Below are 20,442 nucleotides of genomic sequence, written 5' to 3' on the forward strand. Positions count from 1 at the left end.
CAGCCTGGTCACCTCCCCACCAGCCCTGCCGACCTCCTCCCACGCCGTCCATTCGCAGAGGCAGCAGCCACATTCAGGCCTGAAGGAGCGGTTGCCCTGAGCAACAGAACCAGAGCAGAAGAGACTACATTTCCCAGCAAGCACCGCGCCCCGCAGACCAATGGCGTCCCGAATCACAATCGCGAGGCATCATGGGAGCAGTAGTTTCCGGGCGGGCCCGAGGAGCCCCGCGCCGCAGCTACCAATGAGACCCTCAGGTCATAATCGCGAGTTGTGACGGGAGTTGTAGTTTCGGGACGCGCCTGAAGAGCCGCAGAGAGCGCCGGGAGCTAAGGGGCGGCGGCGACCGGAAGCGCAGTGCAAGCCCCCATGGCCGGGGCTCGAGTACCTCTCTGGGCCATCTGCATGCTGCGAGTGGCGCTGGCTACGGTCTATTTCCAAGAGGAATTTCTAGACGGAGGTGAAGGGGCCACGCCCGTAGTGGCGGAGGTGTAAGCTCCCCCATCTGCGCCCCCCAAGGCTGGGCAGAATCGCCGCTGGGTCGACGGCAGCAACTCTCGAATCCTTGAGGGTCCCCCTCACCCTTCCCTTAGCCCAAATTAACCATTATCACCTCTAACCGGTGTTATTTCCCCCTCCCCACAGAGCATTGGAGAAACCGATGGGTGCAGTCCACCAATGACTCCCGATTTGGGCATTTTAGACTTTCGTCGGGGAAGTTTTATGGTCATAAAGAGAAAGATAAAGGTTAGTGTAGAATCAGGACCAAATTGAGCCTAATGTTACATCTCCGTAGCAACCTCTCAAGGTAGTTGTGGCACAGCCAAACGCTTTTATTCCCGATTTACAGATGAAGACCTTAAGGCAAAGGTAGAACTTAAGGCAAGGGGCTCCTTACCCTTGTTTTTTTGTTTCCTCTCTCTTCTTTCTTCTTTTTTTTTTTTTTTTTTTTAATTGAAACGGAGCCTTGCTCTGTTGCCCAGGCTGGAGTGCACTGGTGCGATGTCAGCTCACTGCAACTTCCACTTCCGGGGTTCAAGCAATTCTCCTGCCTCAGCCTCCCGAGTAGCTGGGACTACAGGAGGCGCGCGCCACCATGACCAGCTAATTTTTGTACTTTTAGTAGAGACAGGGTCCACGTTGGCCAGGCTAGTCTCGAACTCCTGACCTCGTGATCCACCCACCTCGGCCACCCAAAGTGCTCAGATTACGGGCATGAGCCACTGCACCCAGCCTCCTCTCTCCTTTCTTTATTGCCGAAGAGTACTTTTTTTTTTTTTTTTTTGAGACGGAGTCTCGCTCTGTCACCCAGGCTGGAGTGCAGTGGCCAGATCTCAGCTCACTGCAAGCTTCACCTCCCGGGTTTACGCCATTCTCCTGCCTCAGCCTCCCGAGTAGCTGAGACTATAGGCACCCGCCACCTCACCCGGCTAGTTTTTTGTATTTTTTAGTAGAGACGGGGTTTCACCGTGTTAGCCAGGATGGTCTCCATCTCCTGACCTCGTGATCCGCCCGTCTCGGCCTCCCAAAGTGCTGGGATTACAGGCTTGAGCCACCACGCCTGGCCAATGGCACGATCTTGACTGACTCAAACCGCCGCCTCCCGGATTCAAGCGATTCTCTTGCTTCAGGCTTCCGAGGAGCTGTGATTACAAGCGCGTGGCACTACGCCCTGCTAATTTTTTTAGAGACAGAGTTTTACCACGTTGCTCAGGCTGGTCTCAAACTCCTGGCCTCAAGTAATCCACCTGCCTTGGCCTCCTAAAGTGCTGGGATTATAGGCGTGAGCCATGGTGCTTGGCCTATTATTACTTTTATTGGTATTAGGTCCTCTGAAGTCCAAGGAGACATATTCAGCTTATTTGGTATAATAAAATCATACCTGAAGCACTGTCAAATATGCAATGGTATTTAACCTTCTTTGGATTATATTTATATGAATGTGTTATTAGTAGGCATTACCAAAGTTGCCCCTCTTAATAAACACTAGTCAAGTGCATGTGAGGATCAAGGGCCACACCCCTCAGAAGGAAAAGGTTAGTGGGTGCTTTTTCTCATTTTAATTTTCGCATTAAAAAAATAGGCCGGGCGCAGTGGCTCACACCTGTAATCCCAGCACTTTGGGAGGCCTTAGGCGGGAGGATCATGAGGTCAGAAGTTCAAAACCAGTCTGGCCAATATGGTGACACCCCCATCTCTACTAAAAATACAAAAATTAGCTGGGTGTGGTGGCGCATGCCTGTAGTCCCAGCTACTCGAGAGGCTGAGGCAGAAGAATCGCTTGAACCCGGGAGGCAGAGGTTGCAGTGAGCAGAGATCATGCCACTGCATTCCAGCCTCAGTGACAGAGTGAGACTCTATCTAAAAAAAAAAGAAAAATATGGTCAGGCATGGTGGTTCATGCCTGTAATCCCAGCACGTTGGGAGGCCAAGGCGGGTGGATTACTTGAGGTCAGGAGCTTGAGACCAGCCTGGCCAACATGGTGAAACCGTGTCTCTGCAAAAATACAAAAAAATTAGCCAAGCGTGGTGGCGCACACCTGTAATCCCAGCTACTTGGGAGGTTGAGGCAGGAGAATCACATGAACCCGAGAGGCAGAGGTTACAGTGAGTCGAGATCTTGCCGCTATAGCCTTGGGCAACAGAGCAAGACTCTGTCTCAAAAAAAAAAAAAAATCTAGCTTAAAGAGAGCTAATTCAAGCTCTCGAAGTTTGAGGACAACTGTGCGGAAAACACAGATTCCAAAGAATAGAAGTCAGTGTTGTGAAGTGTCGAAGTTTGGGATCATTTGTATAGACAAAGTTTAGGAAAGCTTAACAGAATTTCAGCATCTTTCTAGGCAAGGCTTAATACGTAATGACCGTGATCCCATTAGTCAAGGTGTTCTTTTTCTTTTGAGAAGGTGTATTTAACATTTCACCCTGAAGATATAGCAGTCACAGCATCTTTTGTGCCATCTGGTCTGAGTTAGGTACAGTTCAGTACTGGAGGCAGTCAATCTGTAACCAAGGTCAGTGGTCACAAATGGAGGAGGCCTGGTCTCTGGTCTGTCCTTGTCATTTGCAGAACAAGAACAATGAGGAAGAAAGTTTATCTATGACTTCAGAAGCAGAGGTTACACCTGCATGCGACATGACTCCGATGACATATATTGCTCAAGGCTTTTTTTTTTTTTTTTTTTTTTTTTTTTTGAGACGGAGTCTCGCTCTGCCGCCCAGGCTGGAGTGCAGTGGCCGGACCTCAGCTCACTGCAAGCTCCGCCTCCCGGGTTCACGCCATTCTCCTGCCTCAGCCTCCCGAGTAGCTGGGACTACAGGCGCCCGCCACCACGCCCAGCTAGTTTTTTACATTTTTTAGTAGAGACGGGGTTTCACCGTGTTAGCCAGGATGGTCTCGATCTCCTGACCTCGTGATCCGCCCGTCTCGGCCTCCCAAAGTACTGGGATTACAGGCTTAGAGCCACCGCGCCCGGCCCCTCAAGGCTTTTATTTATTTTATTTATTTATTTTTTTGAGAGGGAGTTTCACTTTTGTTGCCCAGGCTGGAGTGCAATGGCGCGATCTCTGCTCACCACATCTGCCTCCCAGGTTCAAGTGATTCTTCTGCCTCAGCCTCCCAAGTAGCTAGGATTACAGGCGTGTGCCACCATACCTGGCTATTTTTTTTTTTATTTTGAGACTGAGTCTCGCTCTGTCACCCAGGCTGGAATGCAATGGCCCAATTTCAGCTCGGCTCCGCCTCCCAGATTCACGCCATTCTCTTGACTCAGCCTCCCCGAGCAGCTGGGACTACAGGTGCCCACCACCACACCCAGCTAATTTTTTGTATTTTTTTTTTTTAGTAGAGGTGGAGTTTCACCACATTAGCCAGGATGGTCTGGATCTCCTGACCTTGTGATTTGCCTGCCTTGGCTTCCCAAAGTGCTGGGATTACAGGCGTGAGCCACCGTGCCTGGCCTAATTTTGTATTTTTAGTAGAGACGGGATTTCTCCATTTTGGTCAGGCTGGTCTCCCAACTCCTGACCTCAGGTGATCCACCTGTCTCGGCCTCCCAAAGTGTTGGGATTAGGGGCATGAGCCACCATGTCCAACCTATTTTACCTATTTTTTTAAACGGAGTCTCGCTCTGCCGCCCAGGCTGGGGTGCAATGGGGCAATCTGGGCTCCTCCACCTCCCAGGTTTAAACAATTCGGCTGCCTCAGCTTCCCGAGTAGCTGGGACCACAGGCACGCGCCACTGCGCCTGGCTAATTTTGTATTTTTAGTAGAAATGGGGTTTTCCCATATTGGCCAGGCTGGTCTCAAACTTCTGACCTCAAGTGAAATACCTGGCTCAGCCTCCCAAAGTGCTGAGATTACAGATGTGAGCCACCATACCTGGCCTCTCAAGGCTTTTAAATTGTATTTGCTTTCACATATGTGAAAGTTTAGGCTGGGCGCGGTGACTCACGCCTGTAATCTTAGCACTCGGGGAGGTCAAGGTTAGTGGATCATTTCAGACCAAGAGTTCAAGACTAGCCTGGGCAACATGGTGAAACCCTGTCTCTACTAAAAATACAAAAATTAGCCAGGTGTGGTGTCGCAGGCCTGTAGTCCCAGCTACTCAGGAGGTTAAGGCAGGAGAATCGCTTGAGCCCAGGAGTTGGAGTGAGCAAGGTCACGCCACTGGACTCCAGCCTGGGCGACGAGCAAAACCTCATCTCAAAAAAAGAATAAAATAATAATAATAATAAAAGAGAGACCGGGCGCGGTGGCTCAAGCCTGTAATCCCAGCACTTTGGGAGGCCTAGACGGGCGGATCACAAGGTCAGGAGATCGAGACCATCCTGGCTAACCCGGTGAAACCCCGTCTCTACTAAAAAATACAAAAGACTAGCCAGGCGAGGTGGCGGGCGCCTATAGTCCTAGCTACTCGGGAGGCTGAGGCAGGAGAATGGCGTAAACCCGAAAGGCGGAGCTTGCAGTGAGCTGAGATCCGGCCACTGCACTCCAGTTTGGGCGACAGAGCGAGACTCCGTCTCAAAAAAAAAAAAAAAAAAAAAAAAAAAGAATGCCTCCACCTTCAGGTTTGTCTGACATACTCTCATAAAAGAACGAGATTTGAGACTGTGCCTAGGGGCTACTAGGAAAGGAAGGGTTGGTTTTGAAGTGAACACATAAACAAATATGAATGACAGGATGTTGTCTTCATGAAAGAGTGACACAGTTGACACATACAGGGCAGCCCACCCAGTGCTATGAAGCGTTACATTACAAATCAGCGCGCCGTGGAGCGCATTCTCATCACCACCTGTTCTGTCAGTCCAGTAGCTGTTTCAGAATGAGAATTCAGGAAACATTTAACAGTCTATTTTTTTATTCATTTGCTACGCAGGTTTCATTGAATCATCCCAACCCTAGGAAGATGAACAGAAGCTAAATTAACCCATGTTATTCATAATCAGAGTTGACATTTAGAGTTGAAGTATTTTTGTAACTTAAAGCATAACAGTATGGCCAGGTGCAGTGGCGCTTGCCTGTAATCCCAGCACTTTGGGAGGCCGAGGCAGGTAGATCACCTGAGGTTAGGAGTTCGAGACCAGCCTGGCCAGCATGGTGAAACCCTCTCTCTACTCAAAATACAAAAATTAGCTGGGCATGGTGGCAGGCGCCTGTAATCTCAGCAGCTACTTGGGAGGCTGAGGCAGGAGAATCTCTTAAACCCAGGAGGCAAAGGTTGCAGTAAGCTGAGATTGCGCCACTGCACTCCAGCCTGCGTGACAGAATGAGACTCCATCTAAAAAATAAATAGCCAGGCGTGGTGGCTCACACGTGTAATCCCAGCACTTTGGGAGGCCAAGGTGGGTGGATCACGAGGTCAGGAGATTGAGAGCATCCTGACTAACATGGTGAAACCCCATCTCTACTAAAAATACAAGAAATTAGCCGGGCATGGTGGCGGGCACCTGTAATCCCAGCTACTCAGGAGGCTGAACCAGGAGAATGACTTGAACCCAGGAGGCAGAACTTGTAGTGAGCTGAGATTGTGCCACTGCACTTCAGCCTGGGTGACAGAGCGACATGCTGTCTCAATAAATAAATAAATAACAGTAGTATATTAAGAACAAAAACTTCCAGGTGTATGAAATAAAAGTTGTATGGGCCGGGCACGGTGGCTCACACCTGTAATCCCAGCACTTTGGGAGGCTGAGGCAGGCAATCACCTGAGGTCAGGAGTTCGAGACCAGCCTGACCAACATGGTGAAACCCCGTCTCTACTAGAAATACAAAAATTAGCCAGATGTGGTGGCAGATGCCTGTAATTCCAACTACTCAGGAGGCTGAGGCAGGAGAATCGCTTCAACCCGGGAAGCAGAGGTTGCAGTGAGCCAAGATCGCGCCATTGCACTCCAGCCTGGGTGACACAGCGAGGCTCCATTAAAAAAAAAAAAAAATTGTATGGAAACAGAGTGCCTGCTAGTGGTATACTCATTATGCATTATTGTATAATGCTTAATTGGCACTGTGGATCACTGTAAACGGTTAGGACATTATGGTTGGGAGTAAGGGAAGGACATCCATTTAACTTTCTGCATTACTGAGCACAGCATCATTCCCAAACCTTCATGAGTATTTTTTGTTCAAAGGTCTGCAGACCACTCAGAATGGCCGATTCTATGCCATCTCTGCACGCTTCAAACCATTCAGCAATAAAGGGAAAACTCTGGTCATTCAGTACACAGTAAAACATGAGCAGAAGATGGACTGTGGAGGGGGCTACATTAAGGTCTTTCCTGCAGATGTTGACCAGAAGAACCTGAATGGAAAATCGCAGTACTATATTATGTTTGGTGAGTTTTGGTGGTACAACACAACCACTTCTAGCAACTTTGAAAACCCTCCCACTTCACAGGATCTTTAGACTAAGACTTGGCTCATGTTAACTACCTTAACTAGGTAGTAGTATTGAGTATATCAGATCCAAGGTTTATAGCACTATTAAACCTAATTAATATAAAAAGGCAACGGTACCAGTCTGTTGTGTTCCTGAAGAAGTTATTTATTCACCATAAATCTTGCCCTCATGCAGGGTAAGGATACCTTATCTGACATGTTTGGGAGCAGAAGTGTTTTGGATTTTGGAATTTTGGGGGGGATTTTGGATTATCTGCATTATCCTTACCAGTTGAGCATCACTAATTTGAAAAATCTGAAATCCACAAAGCTCCAATGAGCATTTCCTTTGAGCATCATGTTGAGTCTAAAAGTTTGGGTTTGGGAACACTTCAGATTTGTGATTTTTTGATTTGGGTTGCTCAACCTGTGCAGTTTTTTTTGTTTGTTTTGGTTTTGGTTTGAGCCGGAGTTGTCACTCTTGTGGCCCAGGCTGGAGTGCAATGGCAGTGGCCCAATCTCACCTCCCTGCAGTCTCTGCCTCCTGGGTTCAAGTGATTCTCCTGCCTCAACCTCTTGAGTAGCTGAGATTATAGGCATGTGCCACCATACCTGGCTAATTTTTTTTTTTTTTTGCATTTTAGTAGATATGGGGTTCCTTTTTTTTTTTTTTTTTGAGACAGAATTTCGCTCTTGTTGCCCAGGCTGGTATGGAATGGCTTAATGTCGGCTCACTGCAACCTCCTCCTCCCAGGTTCAAGGGATTCTCCTGCCTCAGCCTCCCAAGTAGCTAGGATTACAGGCGTGCACCAGCATGCCCAGTTAATTTTTGTATTTTTAATAGAGACGGGGTTTCACCATGTTGGTCACACGGGTCTCAAACTCCTGATCTCAGGTGATCCGCCCAACTCGGCCTCCCAAAGTGCTGGGATTACAGGCGTGAGCCACTGCCCCCAGCTGAGATGGGATTTCACCATGTTGGTCAGGCTGGTCTCAAACTCCTGGCTGGTATCGAACTCCTGACCTCAGGTGATCCACCTGCCTTGGCTTTCCAAAGTGCTGGGATTACAGGCATGAGCCACCACGCCTGGCCTCAACCTGTGTTTTGAATCCTTTAGGACTCAGTAAACCTTGGCCATGGGCCAAATTGGCCCACTGCCTGTGTTTGTATGACCCATGAACTAAAAATGTTTTTTACGTATTTAACTGGTTCAAAAAATCAATACAAGGATGATATTTTGTGATACATGAAAATTGTATGAAATTTAGATTTCAGTGTCCAGAAATGAAGTCTTACTGGAATGCAGCCTCACTCTGTTCATTTACATGTTGTCTGTGGCTGCTTGCCAGTACCAGTGGCAGAGTTAAGTTGTCATGACAGAGATCATTAGGCTTACAAAGCCAACAATATTTTACCATCTGGCCTTTATAGACAAAGCCTGCAAACCTCTGGAAAATATTAAATGTCTCCTGACACCAGGAGATTAAAATTTGTGCTAGAACTAGGAAGGGATCACACTGGGCCACAGGAAATAGACATAAGTATAGCATAACTGAAAACTTTAAGAACAAATGTATCTCAGGCCAGGTGTGGTGGCTCACACCTGTAATCTCAGCATTTTGGGAGGCTGAGGCTGGCAGATTGCTTGAGGTCAGGAGTTCAAGACCAGCCAACATGGTGAAACCTTGTCTCTACTAGAAATACAAAAAAATTAACTGGGCATGGTGGTGCATGCCTGTAGTCGGGAGGCTGAGGCAAGAGAATTGCTTGAACCTGAGAGGCAGAGGTTGCAGTGAGCTGAGATCTCACCACTGCACTCCAGCCTGGGTGACAGAACAAGACTCTGTCTCCAAAAAAAGAATGAGGCCGGGCCTGGTGGCTCAAGCCTGTAATCCCAGCACTTTGGGAGGCCGAGACGGGCGGATCACGAGGTCAGGAGATCGAGACCATCTTGGCTAACACGGTGAAACCCCGTCTCTACTAAAAATACAAAAAAACTAGCCGGGCGAGGTGGCGGGCGCCTGTAGTCCCAGCTACTCGGGAGACTGAGGCAGGAGAATGGCGTAAACCCGGGAGGCGGAGCTTGCAGTGAGCTGAGATCCGGCCACTGCACTCCAGTCCGGGCGACAGAGCAAGACTCTGCCTCAAAACAAACAAACAAACAAACAAACAAACAAAAAAGAATGAATGTGCTTCCAAATATTCATCCTTAGCTGGGCACAGTGGCTCATGCCTGTAATTCCAGCACTTTGGGAGGCCAGGCAGGAGGATTACTTGAGTCCAGGAGTTCGAGACCAGCTTGGCCAACATAGTGAGACCCTATCTCTACAAAAAATAAAAATTAGGGCTGGGTGCTGTGGCTCACACCTGTAAGCCCAGCACTTTGGGAGCCCGAGGTGGGTGGATCACCTGAGGTCAGGAGTTCGAGACCAGCCTGACCAACATGGAGAAATCCCATTTCTACTAAAACTAAAAAATTAGCTGGGCATGGTGGCACATGCTTGTAATAATCCCAGCTACTCAGGAAGCTGAGGCCGGAGAATTGCTTGATCCCAGGAGGCAGAGGTTATGGTTAGTCGAGATTGTGCCATTGCACTCCAACCTGGGTAACAAGAGCAAAACTCCATCTCAAAGTAAATAAATAAATAAAAATAAATAGGCTGGGCGCGGTGGCTCAAGCCTGTAATCCCAGCACTTTGGGAGGCCGAGACAGGCAGATCACGAGGTCAGGAGATCGAGACCATCCTGACTAACATGGTGAAACCCCGTCTCTACTAAAAAAATACAAAAAAAAAACTAGCCGGGCGAGGTGGTGGGCGCCTGTAGTCCCAGCTACCCGGGAGGCAGAGCTTGCAGTGAGCTGAGATCCGGCCACTGCACTCCAGCCCGGGTGACAGAGCGAGACTCCGTCTCAATAAATAAATAAATAAATAAATAAAATAAAATAAAATAAATAAAAACTAAAAATAAATAAAACTAAAAATAGAACTAAAAAAAAAACCCCAGATATCTGAAACATCTGCCAAGGGAGGATTCCTTGAGCCCAGGAGTTTGAGATCAGCCTGGGCATATAGCAAGACCCCATCTCTAATTTTTTTTTTTTTTTTTTTTTTTTGAGACAGAGTTTTGCTCTTGTCACCCAGGCTAGAGTGCAATGGCAAGATCTCGGCTCACTGCAACCTCTGCCTCCCAGGTTCAAGCGATTCTCCTGCCTCAGCCTCCCAAGTAGCTGGGGTTAGAGGTGCCCCACCACCACGCCCAGTTAATTTTTTTGTATTTTTGTAGAGACAGGGTTTCACCATGTTGGACAGGTTGGTCTCAACCTACTGACCTCAGGTGATCCACCCACCTTGGACTCCCAAAGTGCTGGAATTACAGGTGTGAGCCACCACACCTGGCCCCATCTCTACAACAATTTTAAAAATTAACCCAGTGAGGTTGCACACACCTGTGGTTCTAGCTACTCAGGAGGCTGAAGTAGGAGAATCTCCTGAGCTGAGGAGTATGAGGATGCAGTGGGCTATGATCACACAACTGCACCCCAGCCTGGATGACAGAATAAGACCCTGTCCGAAAATAAATAAATAAATAAGGAAGGGAAAAACCCTGTATGGCATATGTCTACTACATCTGAATTGCCAAGCAGCATAATTTGGGGTCAAAAAAAGATTAAAATAAACTTTTTCTCGGTATTTCAGTTTTGAATTCAACAGTTCCATTTTACTCAAACCCACTCTTACTATTGGAACGCTTTGTTATGAGTCAGCGCCAGCCATTAGTGTGAGGGGAGCTTGCTGAGGGTGAGGGGTTAAGGAGGAAGAGAAGAGAAGCACAGTTATTGTCAGAGTGTTGACATTTGCATGAATTCCTATGCATAAGTTATGCATAAAACCCCAGACAGGCTAAACAGAGCCCATCTGTCTACATTTCCTTATGAACATCCATGACGTGTAAATACCTTTTTTTTTTCTTGAGATGGAGTCTTGCTCTATTGCCCAGGCTGGAGTGCAAAGGTGTGATCTTGGCTCACTGCAACCTCCACCTCCCAGGTTCAAGCGATTCTCCTGCCTCAGCCTCCCTAGTAGCTGGGATTACAGTTGCGTGCCACCACGCCTGGCTAATTTTTGTATTTTTAGTAGAGGCAGGGTTTCACCATGTTGGTCAGGCTGATCTCAAACTCCCGACCTCAGGTGATCCGCCTGCCTCGGCCTCCCAAAATGCTATTACAGGTGTGAGCCACTGCACCCGGCCACATGCGTAAGTATCTTATTATTGCTGTTAAAGGACAATGTTTTGACTTTCCACTTGCTTCTGAGTGTGTTCTGAAGCTTAATTAAATATTCAAAGTGGCCGGTGCAGTGGCTCATGCTGGGAGGCCGAGGTTGGAGAATCACTGGAGGCCAGGAGTTCAAGACTAGCCTGGACAACATGGTGAAACCCTCATCTCTACTAAAAATACAAAAATTAGGCGTACGTGCTGGCAGCGCCTGTAATCCCAACTACTCAGGAGACTGAAGCAGGAGAATCGCTTGAACCTGGGAGGCGGATGTTGTAGTAAGCCAAGATCGTGCCACTGCACTCCAGCCTAGGTGACAGAGCGAGACTCCATCTCAAAAAGAAAAAAGAAAGAAAAGAAAAGAAAAAGAAAAAGGTAATCTAGCCCCCAGGTAAGAAGGAGGTCTGCTTTGGGAAAGGACTGTTACCGTCTTTGTTTAAACTATAAGTTTCTCTCCGAGTTAGTTCAGCCTACGCCCAGGAATGAACAAGGACAGCCTGGAGGTTAGAAGGAAGATGGAGTCAGTTAAGTGAGATCTCTTTCACTGTCTCAGTCTTAATTTTTCAAAGGCGGTTTCAAGTATGGTGGCGCATATGTGTGATCCCAGCTACTTGGGAGACTGAAGCACAAGAATCACTTGAACCTGGGAGGCAGAGGTTGCAGTGAGCTGAGATCGCATCACTGCACTGTAGCCTGGGTGACAGTGAGACTGTCTCAAAAAAAAAAAAAAAAAATTCAAAGTGCGTAGGTACTTAGGAATTGAGACGAAAATTCTGACCAATGTTGAAGAAAAATAAATTGCGTGTCTCAATTTTGAACAAGTTGACTTTCTTTTTTTTTTTTTTTTTTTTTTTTTTGAGACGGAGTCTCGCTCTGTCGCCCAGGCTGGAGCTCAGTGGCCGGATCTCAGCTCACTGCAAGCTCCGCCTCCCGGGTTTACGCCATTCTCCCGCCTCAGCCTCCCGAGTAGCTGGGACTACAGGCGCCCGCCACCTCGCCCGGCTAGCTTTTTGTATTTTTCAGTAGAGACGGGGTTTCACCGTGTTAGCCAGGATGGTCTCGATCTCCTGACCTCGTGATCCGCCCATCTCGGCCTCCCAAAGTGCTGGGATTATAGGCTTGAGCCACCGCGCCCAGCCTCAAGTTGACTTTCATACAAGTATTTCACATTCCATAGCATTTTGTTTTTTTTTTTATTTGAGATAGGACGTTGTCCTTTAATCATAATAAGATATTCACACATGTGACCAGATGTGGTGGCTCACACCTATAATCTCAGCCCTTTGGGAGGCCAAGGCAGGCAAATCACCTGAGGTCAGGAGTTCGAGACCAGCCTAGCCAACATGGCAAAACCCCGTCTCTACTAAAAACCCAAAAATTGGCTGGGCCTGGTGTTGCATGACTGTAATCGCAGCTACTCTACTCAGGAGGTTGATGCAGAAGAATCACTTAAACCTGGGAGGTGGAGATTGCAGTGAGCCGAGATCCCACCACTGCACTCCAGCCTGGGCAACAGAGCGAGACTCTATCTCAAATAAATAAATAAATAACTTAGTATGAATATCTGATTATCAGATTGTATCTGATTCTATTTAAGAAGAATGGGCTGTGCACGGTGGTTCAAGCCCGTAATCCTAGCACTTTGGGAGGCTGAGGCAGGTGGATCACAAGGTCAGGAGTTTGAGACCAGCCTGGCCAGCATGGTGAAACCCCATCTCTACTAAAAATACAAAAATTAGCTGGACGCGGTGGCGTGCGCCTGTAGTCCCAGATACTCGGGAGGCTGGGGCAGGAGAATTGCTTTAACCTGGGAGGCAGAGGTTACTGTGAGCCAAGATCACGCCACTGCACTCCAGCCTGGGTGACAGCGAGACTCCGTCTCAAAAAAAAAAAAAAAAAAGAATGGTTGCGGGTTGGTTATTCTATGGTGATGCATTATGGAAAGAAATTGAGAGCGGCTAATTTTTTTTTTTTTTTGTAGGACCCGATATTTGTGGATTTGATATCAAGAAAGTTCATGTTATTTTACATTTCAAGAATCAGTATCACGAAAACAAGAAACTGATCAGGTGTAAGGTAACTGCTCTTGTATTCAAATAAATGAGTGTTAACTCTTGCCTGATGATAATTAAGTTTAGAGAAATTAGTTTTGATAGTAAAATACTTAACTGAGCCAGGGATGGGTCTTTGTAAACATACCTCCTGTTTCTGGTTTCCAGTGTAGGGGGCCCATCGGAGATACTTGTCTCCTTTAACTGGTTTCCTGAAGTTTTTACCCCATCAGAAGGGCACTCTCATTTTTTCTGTGAGCTATGACATGTCATCATTTGCCCTATGAGGGTTACAATAGTACAGTCACATTTCAGCCACATCCATCCTCATTAATGAATAAAATATTCAGGATGGAGAAAACATTCTGGAGAAATGGCTGGGCACAGAGGCTCATGCCTGTAATCCCAGCACTTTGGGAGGCTGAGACAAGAGGATTGCTTGAGCCAAGGAGTTCAAGACCAGCCTGGGCAACATGGCGAAACCATGTCACTACAAAGAATACAAAAATTAGCCAGGTAAAGTGCCAGGAACCTGTGGTCCCAGCTACTTGGGAGGCTGAGGTGGGAGGATCACTTGAGCCCAGGAGGTCAACGCTGTAGTGAGCTATGATTGTGCCACTGCACTCCAGCCTGGGTGACAGAGCAAGACCCTGTCTCAAAAAAATAAATAAACAAATAAAATAAACTGCATATTTAGACTTGCATTAAAACATCGAGGGTTGGTTGGGCGCGGTGGCTCATACCTGTAATCCCAGCACTTTGGGAGGCCGAGGCGGGTGGATCACCTGAGGTCAGGAGTTTGAGACCAGCCTAGCTAACATGGTGAAACCATCTCTACTAAAAATACAAAAATTAATGGGGTATGGTGGTGGGTGCCTGTAATCCCAGCTTCTCAGGAGGCTGAGGCAGTAGAATCGCTTGAACTCAGGAGGTGGAGGTTGTAATGAGCTGAGATTGCACCACTGCACTCCAACCTGGGCAACAGAGTGAAACTCCATCTCAAAAAAAAAAAGAAAAAGAAAAAGAAATTGAGGGTTAAATTCTTATGCTTTTCCCCCTAAAATGTGCAGGTTGATGGCTTCACACACCTCTACACTCTAATTTTAAGACCAGATCTTTCTTATGACGTGAAAATTGATGGTCAGTCAATTGAATCTGGCAGCATAGAGTACGACTGGAACTTAACATCACTGAAGAAGGAAACATCCCTGGCAGAATCGAAGGATTGGGAACAGACTAAAGACAGCAAAGCCCAGGTGGGAACTTTTCCTGGGCAGCTCTAGAAAGTGCACAAATATAGTTTGTAAGTACCCAGTTACTGGACCATTGCTGCATGGCTGGTAGCCACAGTGGCAATATTGTAGCACCAAATGGCCTCCCCAGAGCACACACTGCAGACCAGCCACATCGTTACACATCTGAAGGTAGCGTAAAAGAGTATTTATTTATCTATTTGAGACAGAGCTTCACTCTTGTGGCCCAGGCTGGAGTGCAGTGGCACAATCTCGGTTCACGACAACCTCCGCCTCCCAGGTTGAAGTGATTCTTCTGCTTCAGCCTCCCGAGTAGCTGGGATCACAGGCACCCACCACCACCCCCAGCTAATTTTTGTATTTTTAGTAGAGACGGGGTTTTACCATGTTGGCCAGGCTGGTCTCGAACTCCTGACCTCAAGTCATCTGCCCACTTCGGCCTCCCAAAGTGCTGGGATGACAGGCGTGAGCCACCACATCTGGCCATTGTCATCACTTTTTGCACCATCATTTTCACTCTAGCCACTACTTGAAGTTTTCCACACCACTGCTCCTCTCCATAGCATGGAGGAAAGGGCTAAAGTCATATGGCAGGTTAGGGAGAAAAATCTAGGCAGTATGGTATTGCCCTGAAGTCCTCAGCGGCATTGGAAGCACCAAGCACTTGGCCTCCTGACGACCAAATTGAAGAAGGGAGAGGGACACTGGGACAGGGGTCACCAGCCTGTGCCTGCCACTTGGCATCTAAGAATTTCCTTTCTCAAATCTGAGCATCTGGTTGGGTGCAGTGGCTCATGCCTGTAATACCAGCAGTTCGGACGTCAAGGCAGGAGGATCACTTGAGCCCAGGAGTTCGAGACCAGCCTGGGCAACAGAGGGAGACCCTGACTCTACAAAACATAAAAATAGTAGCCAGGTATGATGGCGAGCACCTGTAGTCCGAGCTACTTGGGAGGCTGAGGCAGGAGGATCACTGGAGCCCAGGAGATTGAGGCTGCAGTGAGCCATGATTGTGCTATCTCACTCCAGTCTGGGCAAGAGCAAAACCTAGTCTCAAGAAACAAAAACAGAAGCAACAACAGCAAATATATGAGCATCTGATTGATTTTACTTTTTCCTTACATGTCTTTAAAGGACTGGGAGAAGCATTTTCTGGACGCCAGTGCCAGCAAGCAGAGCAACTGGAATGGTGAACTAGATGGGGACTGGCCGGCGCCAATGCTCCAGAAGCCCCCGTACCAGGTGTGTGGCCTCTTTGCATGATGCCAGGGATGCCCCAGGGATGCCCCTCCCCTGCCCATGTCATTGAGACCACGTCATATGGTTTTTCTGATGCAGGATGGCCTGAGACCAGAAGGTATTGATAAAGACATCTGGCTCCACCATAAAATGAAGAATACCAACTATTTGACACAGTATGACCTCTCGGAATTTGAGAACATTGGTGCCATCGGCCTGGAGCTTTGGCAGGTCATTTGGTTTTAAATTTACTTTAGTTTGTGTGTGTGTGTGTGTTTTGTTTTGTTTTTTTTGAGACAGGGTCTTATTCTGTCACCTAAGCACGATTCTAGCTCACTGGAGCCTCAAACTGGGCCCAAGCAATCCTCCCAGCTCAGCCTCCCAAGTAGCTAGGACTACAGACACAAGCCACCATACCCAGATATTTTTTAAGAGATGGGGGTCTCACTGTGTTGTCCAGGCTGGTTTGGAACTTCTAGGCTCAAGTCATCCTTCCACCTCAGCCTCCCAAAGTGCTGAGAGTTTTTTTTTTTTTTTTTTTTTTTAATGCTTTGGTGATCCCAGCCGGGCATGGTGGCTCATGCCTGTAATCCCAGCACTTTGGGAGGCCGAGGTGGGCAGACTGCCTGAGCTCAGGTATTTGAGACCAGCCTGGGCAACATAGTGAAACTCCGTTTCTACTAAAAATACAAAAATTAGCTGGGTGTGGTGGCGTGTGCTTGTAGTCCCAGCTACTCAGGAGACTGAGGCATGAGAATCACTTGAACCCAGGAAGTGGAGGTTGCAGTGAGCCAAGATCGCGCCACAGCACTCCAGCCTGTGCGACAGAGTGAGACTTTGTTTTAAAAAAAAAAAAAACAGCAACACTAAGTCTCAAAAAAAAAAAAAAGTTTTGGTGATCCTAATGTGTAGCCAAGTTTGAGGAACCAGTGCCCTAGAGGGAAAGGATATTCCAGAAATAGATTTAAGCACCACCTACTATTCTAATTGCTGTTACAGTACACTGTACTGAGCAAAATACATCTGTTTCTTTTTGTCACATCAATAATGAAGTCCTAGTAGCCAGGGACAGTATGGCTCACGCCTGTAGTAGTCACAGCTACTGGGGAGGCTGAGATGGGATGATCACATGAGCCCAGAAGTTCTTTTTTTTTTTTCTTTGAGACAGAGTCTCACTCTGTCACCCAGGTGGGACTACAGTGGCATGATCTCAGATCACTGCAGCCCCTGCCTCCCAGGTTCAAGCGATCCTCCCACCTCAGCCTCCCAAGTAGCTGAGACTACTGGTAATTTTTATATTTTTAGTAGAGACAGGGTTTACCATGTTGGCCAGGCTGGTCTTGAACTCCTGACCTCAAGTGATTCACCTGCTTCAGCCTCCCAAAGTGCTGGGATTACAGGTGTGAGCCACCACGCCCGGCCAAGCCCAGAAGTTCAAATCCAGCCTAGGCAACATAGCAAGACCCCATCTCTAAAAAATAAAAAATGTCACCTGAGCTTCATATATTTCCAAAGGAAAAAAGAAATGAAAAATAAACAAATAATAAAGAGTAAAAGCATAATAATGAAGGCCTTATTTTCATCTGCAGGTGAGATCTGGAACTATTTTTGATAACTTTCTGATCACAGATGATGAAGAGTATGCAGATAATTTTGGCAAGGCCACCTGGGGCGAAACCAAGGTATGAAGCATGTGATTAACTCTTCCTACATCACTAATTTATTTGTGTAAACTTTTTTTCTTTTTTTTTTTTGAGATGAAGTCTAGCTCTGTCACCCAGGCTGTACGTAGTGCAGTGGTGTGATCTCGGCTCACTGCAACCTCCACATCCCAGGTTCAAGTGATTCTCCTACCTCAGACTCCCAAGTAGCTGGGACTACAAGCGCATGCCAAAAAATCTGGCTAATTTGTGTATTTTTAGTAGAGAGGGGGTTTCACCATATTGCTCAGGCTGGTCTTGAAGTCCTGACCTCAGGTGGTCCACCTGCCTTGGCCTCCCAAAGTGCTGGGATTACAGGTGTGAGCCACCACACCTGGCCCCATATAAGGTTAATATTGGCAGGTTCCAGGGATTAGGACATGAAATCTTTTTTTTTTTTTTGAGATGGAGTCTCGCTCTGTTTCCAGGCTGAAGTACAGTGGCGTAATCTTGGCTTACTGCATCCTCCCCCTCCTGGGTTCAAGCAATTCTCCTGCCTCAGCCTCATGAGTAGCTGGGACTATAGGCACGCACCACCACACCCAACTACTTTTTGTATTTTTAGTAGAGACGGGGTTTCACCATATTGGCCAGGATGGTCTCGATCTCTTGACCTCGTGATCCGCCTGCCTCAGTCTCCCAAAGTCCTGGGATTACAGGCTTGAGCCACCACACCCGGCCAGGACATGAAATCATTACAGGCTGTTCTTATTCAGCCTATCCCAGGTGGTGAGGCGGCTTCTAGAAGGCAGGGGCCGCCTGAGTACTGACATGCATTTGGCCACATGGAAGCATAATCTCTGGGGCTTTTTTTTTTTTTCCGAGACTGAGTCTTGCTCTGTCACCCAGGCTGGAGTGCAGTGGCACAACCTTGGCTCACTGCAATCTCTGCCTCCTGGGTTCAAGCGATCCTCTCACCTCAGCTTCCCGAGCAGCTGGGACCACAGCCACATACCACCACGCCCAGCTAATTTTTGTATTTTTTTTTTTTTTTTTCTGAGATGGAGTCTCGCTCTGTCACCCAGGCTGGAGTACAGTGGCCGGATCTCAGCTCACTGCAAGCTCCGCCTCCCGGGTTTACGCCATTCTCCTGCCTCAGCCTCCCGAGTAGCTGGGACTACAGGCGCCCGCCACCTCGCCCGGCTAGTTTTTTTGTATTTTTTTTTGAGGCGGAGTCTCGCTCTGTCGCCCGGACTGGAGTGCAGTGGCCGGATCTCAGCTCACTGCAAGCTCCGCCTCCCGGGTTCACGCCATTCTCCTGCCTCAGCCTCCCGAGTAGCTGGGACTACAGGCGCCCGCCACCTCGCCCGGCTAGTTTTTTTGTATTTTTAGTAGAGACGGGGTTTCACTGTGTTAGCCAGGATGGTCTCGATCTCCTGACCTCGTGATCCACCCGTCTCGGCCTCCCAAAGTGCTGGGATTACAGGCTTGAGCCACCGCGCCCGGCCGTTTTTTGTATTTTTTAGTAGAGACGGGGTTTCACTGTGTTAGCCAGGATGGTCTCGATCTCCTGACCTCGTGATCCGCCCGTCTCGGCCTCCCAAAGTGCTGGGATTACAGGCTTGAGCCACCGCGCCCGGCTTAATTTTTGTATTTTTAATAGAGACAGGGTTTCACCATCTTGGCCAGGGTGGTCTCGAACTCCTGACCTCGTGATCCATCCGCCTCGGCCTCCAAAGTGCTGGGATTACAGGCCTGAGCCACCATGCCCGGTGGGGCTTATGTTTTTTGTTTCTTTCTCCAGGGTCCAGAAAGGGAGATGGATGCCATACAGGCCAAGGAGGAAATGAAGAAGGCCCGTGAGGAAGAGGAGGAAGAGCTGCTGTCGGGAAAAATGAATGGGCGCGAACATTACTTCAATCGATTTCACAGAAGGAATGAACTTTAGTCATCCCCATTGGATACAAGGATGACTGGTAAAACCTCATTGCTACTTTAATCTATGTTTCAAACTCAAATGTCTACATGGCACTTTGTCCAATTTTCTTTGAAAAGTGTTTCACGCTTCTAGGTGGGGTTGGTTGCATCTCCCCTGGTGACGCCGTTGCACTGAGAAGTTTCCTCTTGACAATTTTACACGCTAAAAACCAGAGGCCAGCAAGGGTCTGGCCAAAACCATGATTCCCTTTTCTTTTTTTCTTTTCTTTTTTTTTTTGAGACAGTGTTTCACTCTTTTTGCCCAGGCTGGAGTGCAATGGTGCGATCTCAGCTCACTGCAACCTCCGCCTCCCGGGTTCAAGCGATTCTCCTGCTCAGCCTCCCAAGTAGCTGGGATTACAGGCACGCGCCACCACCCCGGCTAATTTTGTATTTTTAGTAGAGGCGGGGTTTCTCCATGTTGGTCAGGCTGGTCTTGAACTCCCGACCTCAGGTGATCCACCTGCCTCAGCCTCCCAAAGTGCTGGGATGACAGGCGTGAGCCACCGCGCCCGGCGATTCCCTTTTTTTTTTTTTTTTTTTCGAGACGGAGTCTCGCTCTGTCGCCCAAGCTGGAGTGCAGTGGCCGGATCTCAGCTCACTGCAAGCTCCGCCTCCCGGGTTCACGCCATTCTCCTGCCTCAGCCTCCCGAGTAGCTGGGACTACAGGCGCCCGCCACCTCGCCCGGCTAGTTTTTTGTACTTTTTAGTAGAGACGGGGTTTCACTGTGTTAGCCAGGATGGTCTCGATCTCCTGACCTTGTGATCCGCTCGCCTCGGCCTCCCAAAGTGCTGGGATTACAGGCTTGAGCCACCGCGCCCGGCCAACGATTCCCTTTTCTTAACTCCCATAGTCTTTTTAGAAAATAAAAGTTGACCAGGAAGTGTGCCTCACACCTATAATCCCATCACTTTGAGAGACTGAGATGGGTGGATCACTTGAGCTCAGAGTTCCAGACCAGCCTGGCCAACATGGTGAACCAGCCTGGTTGCACGCGCCACCACACCCAGCTAATTTTTTGTATTTTTAGTGGAGACGGGGTTTCATGGTGTTAGCCAGGATGGTCTCGATCTTCTGACCTCGTGATCTGCCTGCCTTGGCCTCCCAAAGTGCTGGGATTATAGGCATGA

General features: G+C 48.1%; 1 protein-coding gene across 1 annotated transcript; it reads left to right on the plus strand.

The window, feature by feature from the left end:
- Nucleotides 1-177: 177 nt before the first annotated feature.
- Nucleotides 178-19,337, plus strand: CALR3 (calreticulin 3). The gene is made up of 9 exons (XM_033198603.1): nucleotides 178-460; nucleotides 646-747; nucleotides 6,628-6,831; nucleotides 13,133-13,227; nucleotides 14,273-14,458; nucleotides 15,590-15,697; nucleotides 15,794-15,925; nucleotides 17,284-17,376; nucleotides 19,139-19,337. Exons 1-9 carry the CDS (start codon nucleotides 370-372, stop codon nucleotides 19,280-19,282), a joined length of 1,155 nt encoding a protein of 384 aa, XP_033054494.1. The 5' UTR covers nucleotides 178-369; the 3' UTR covers nucleotides 19,283-19,337.
- The last annotated feature ends 1,105 nt before the right edge of the window (nucleotides 19,338-20,442 follow it).

Source organism: Trachypithecus francoisi, unplaced genomic scaffold (assembly GCF_009764315.1).
Source record: "Trachypithecus francoisi isolate TF-2019V2 unplaced genomic scaffold, Tfra_2.0 Lachesis_group5, whole genome shotgun sequence".
In the NCBI taxonomy this organism is placed as follows: domain Eukaryota; kingdom Metazoa; phylum Chordata; class Mammalia; order Primates; family Cercopithecidae; genus Trachypithecus; species Trachypithecus francoisi.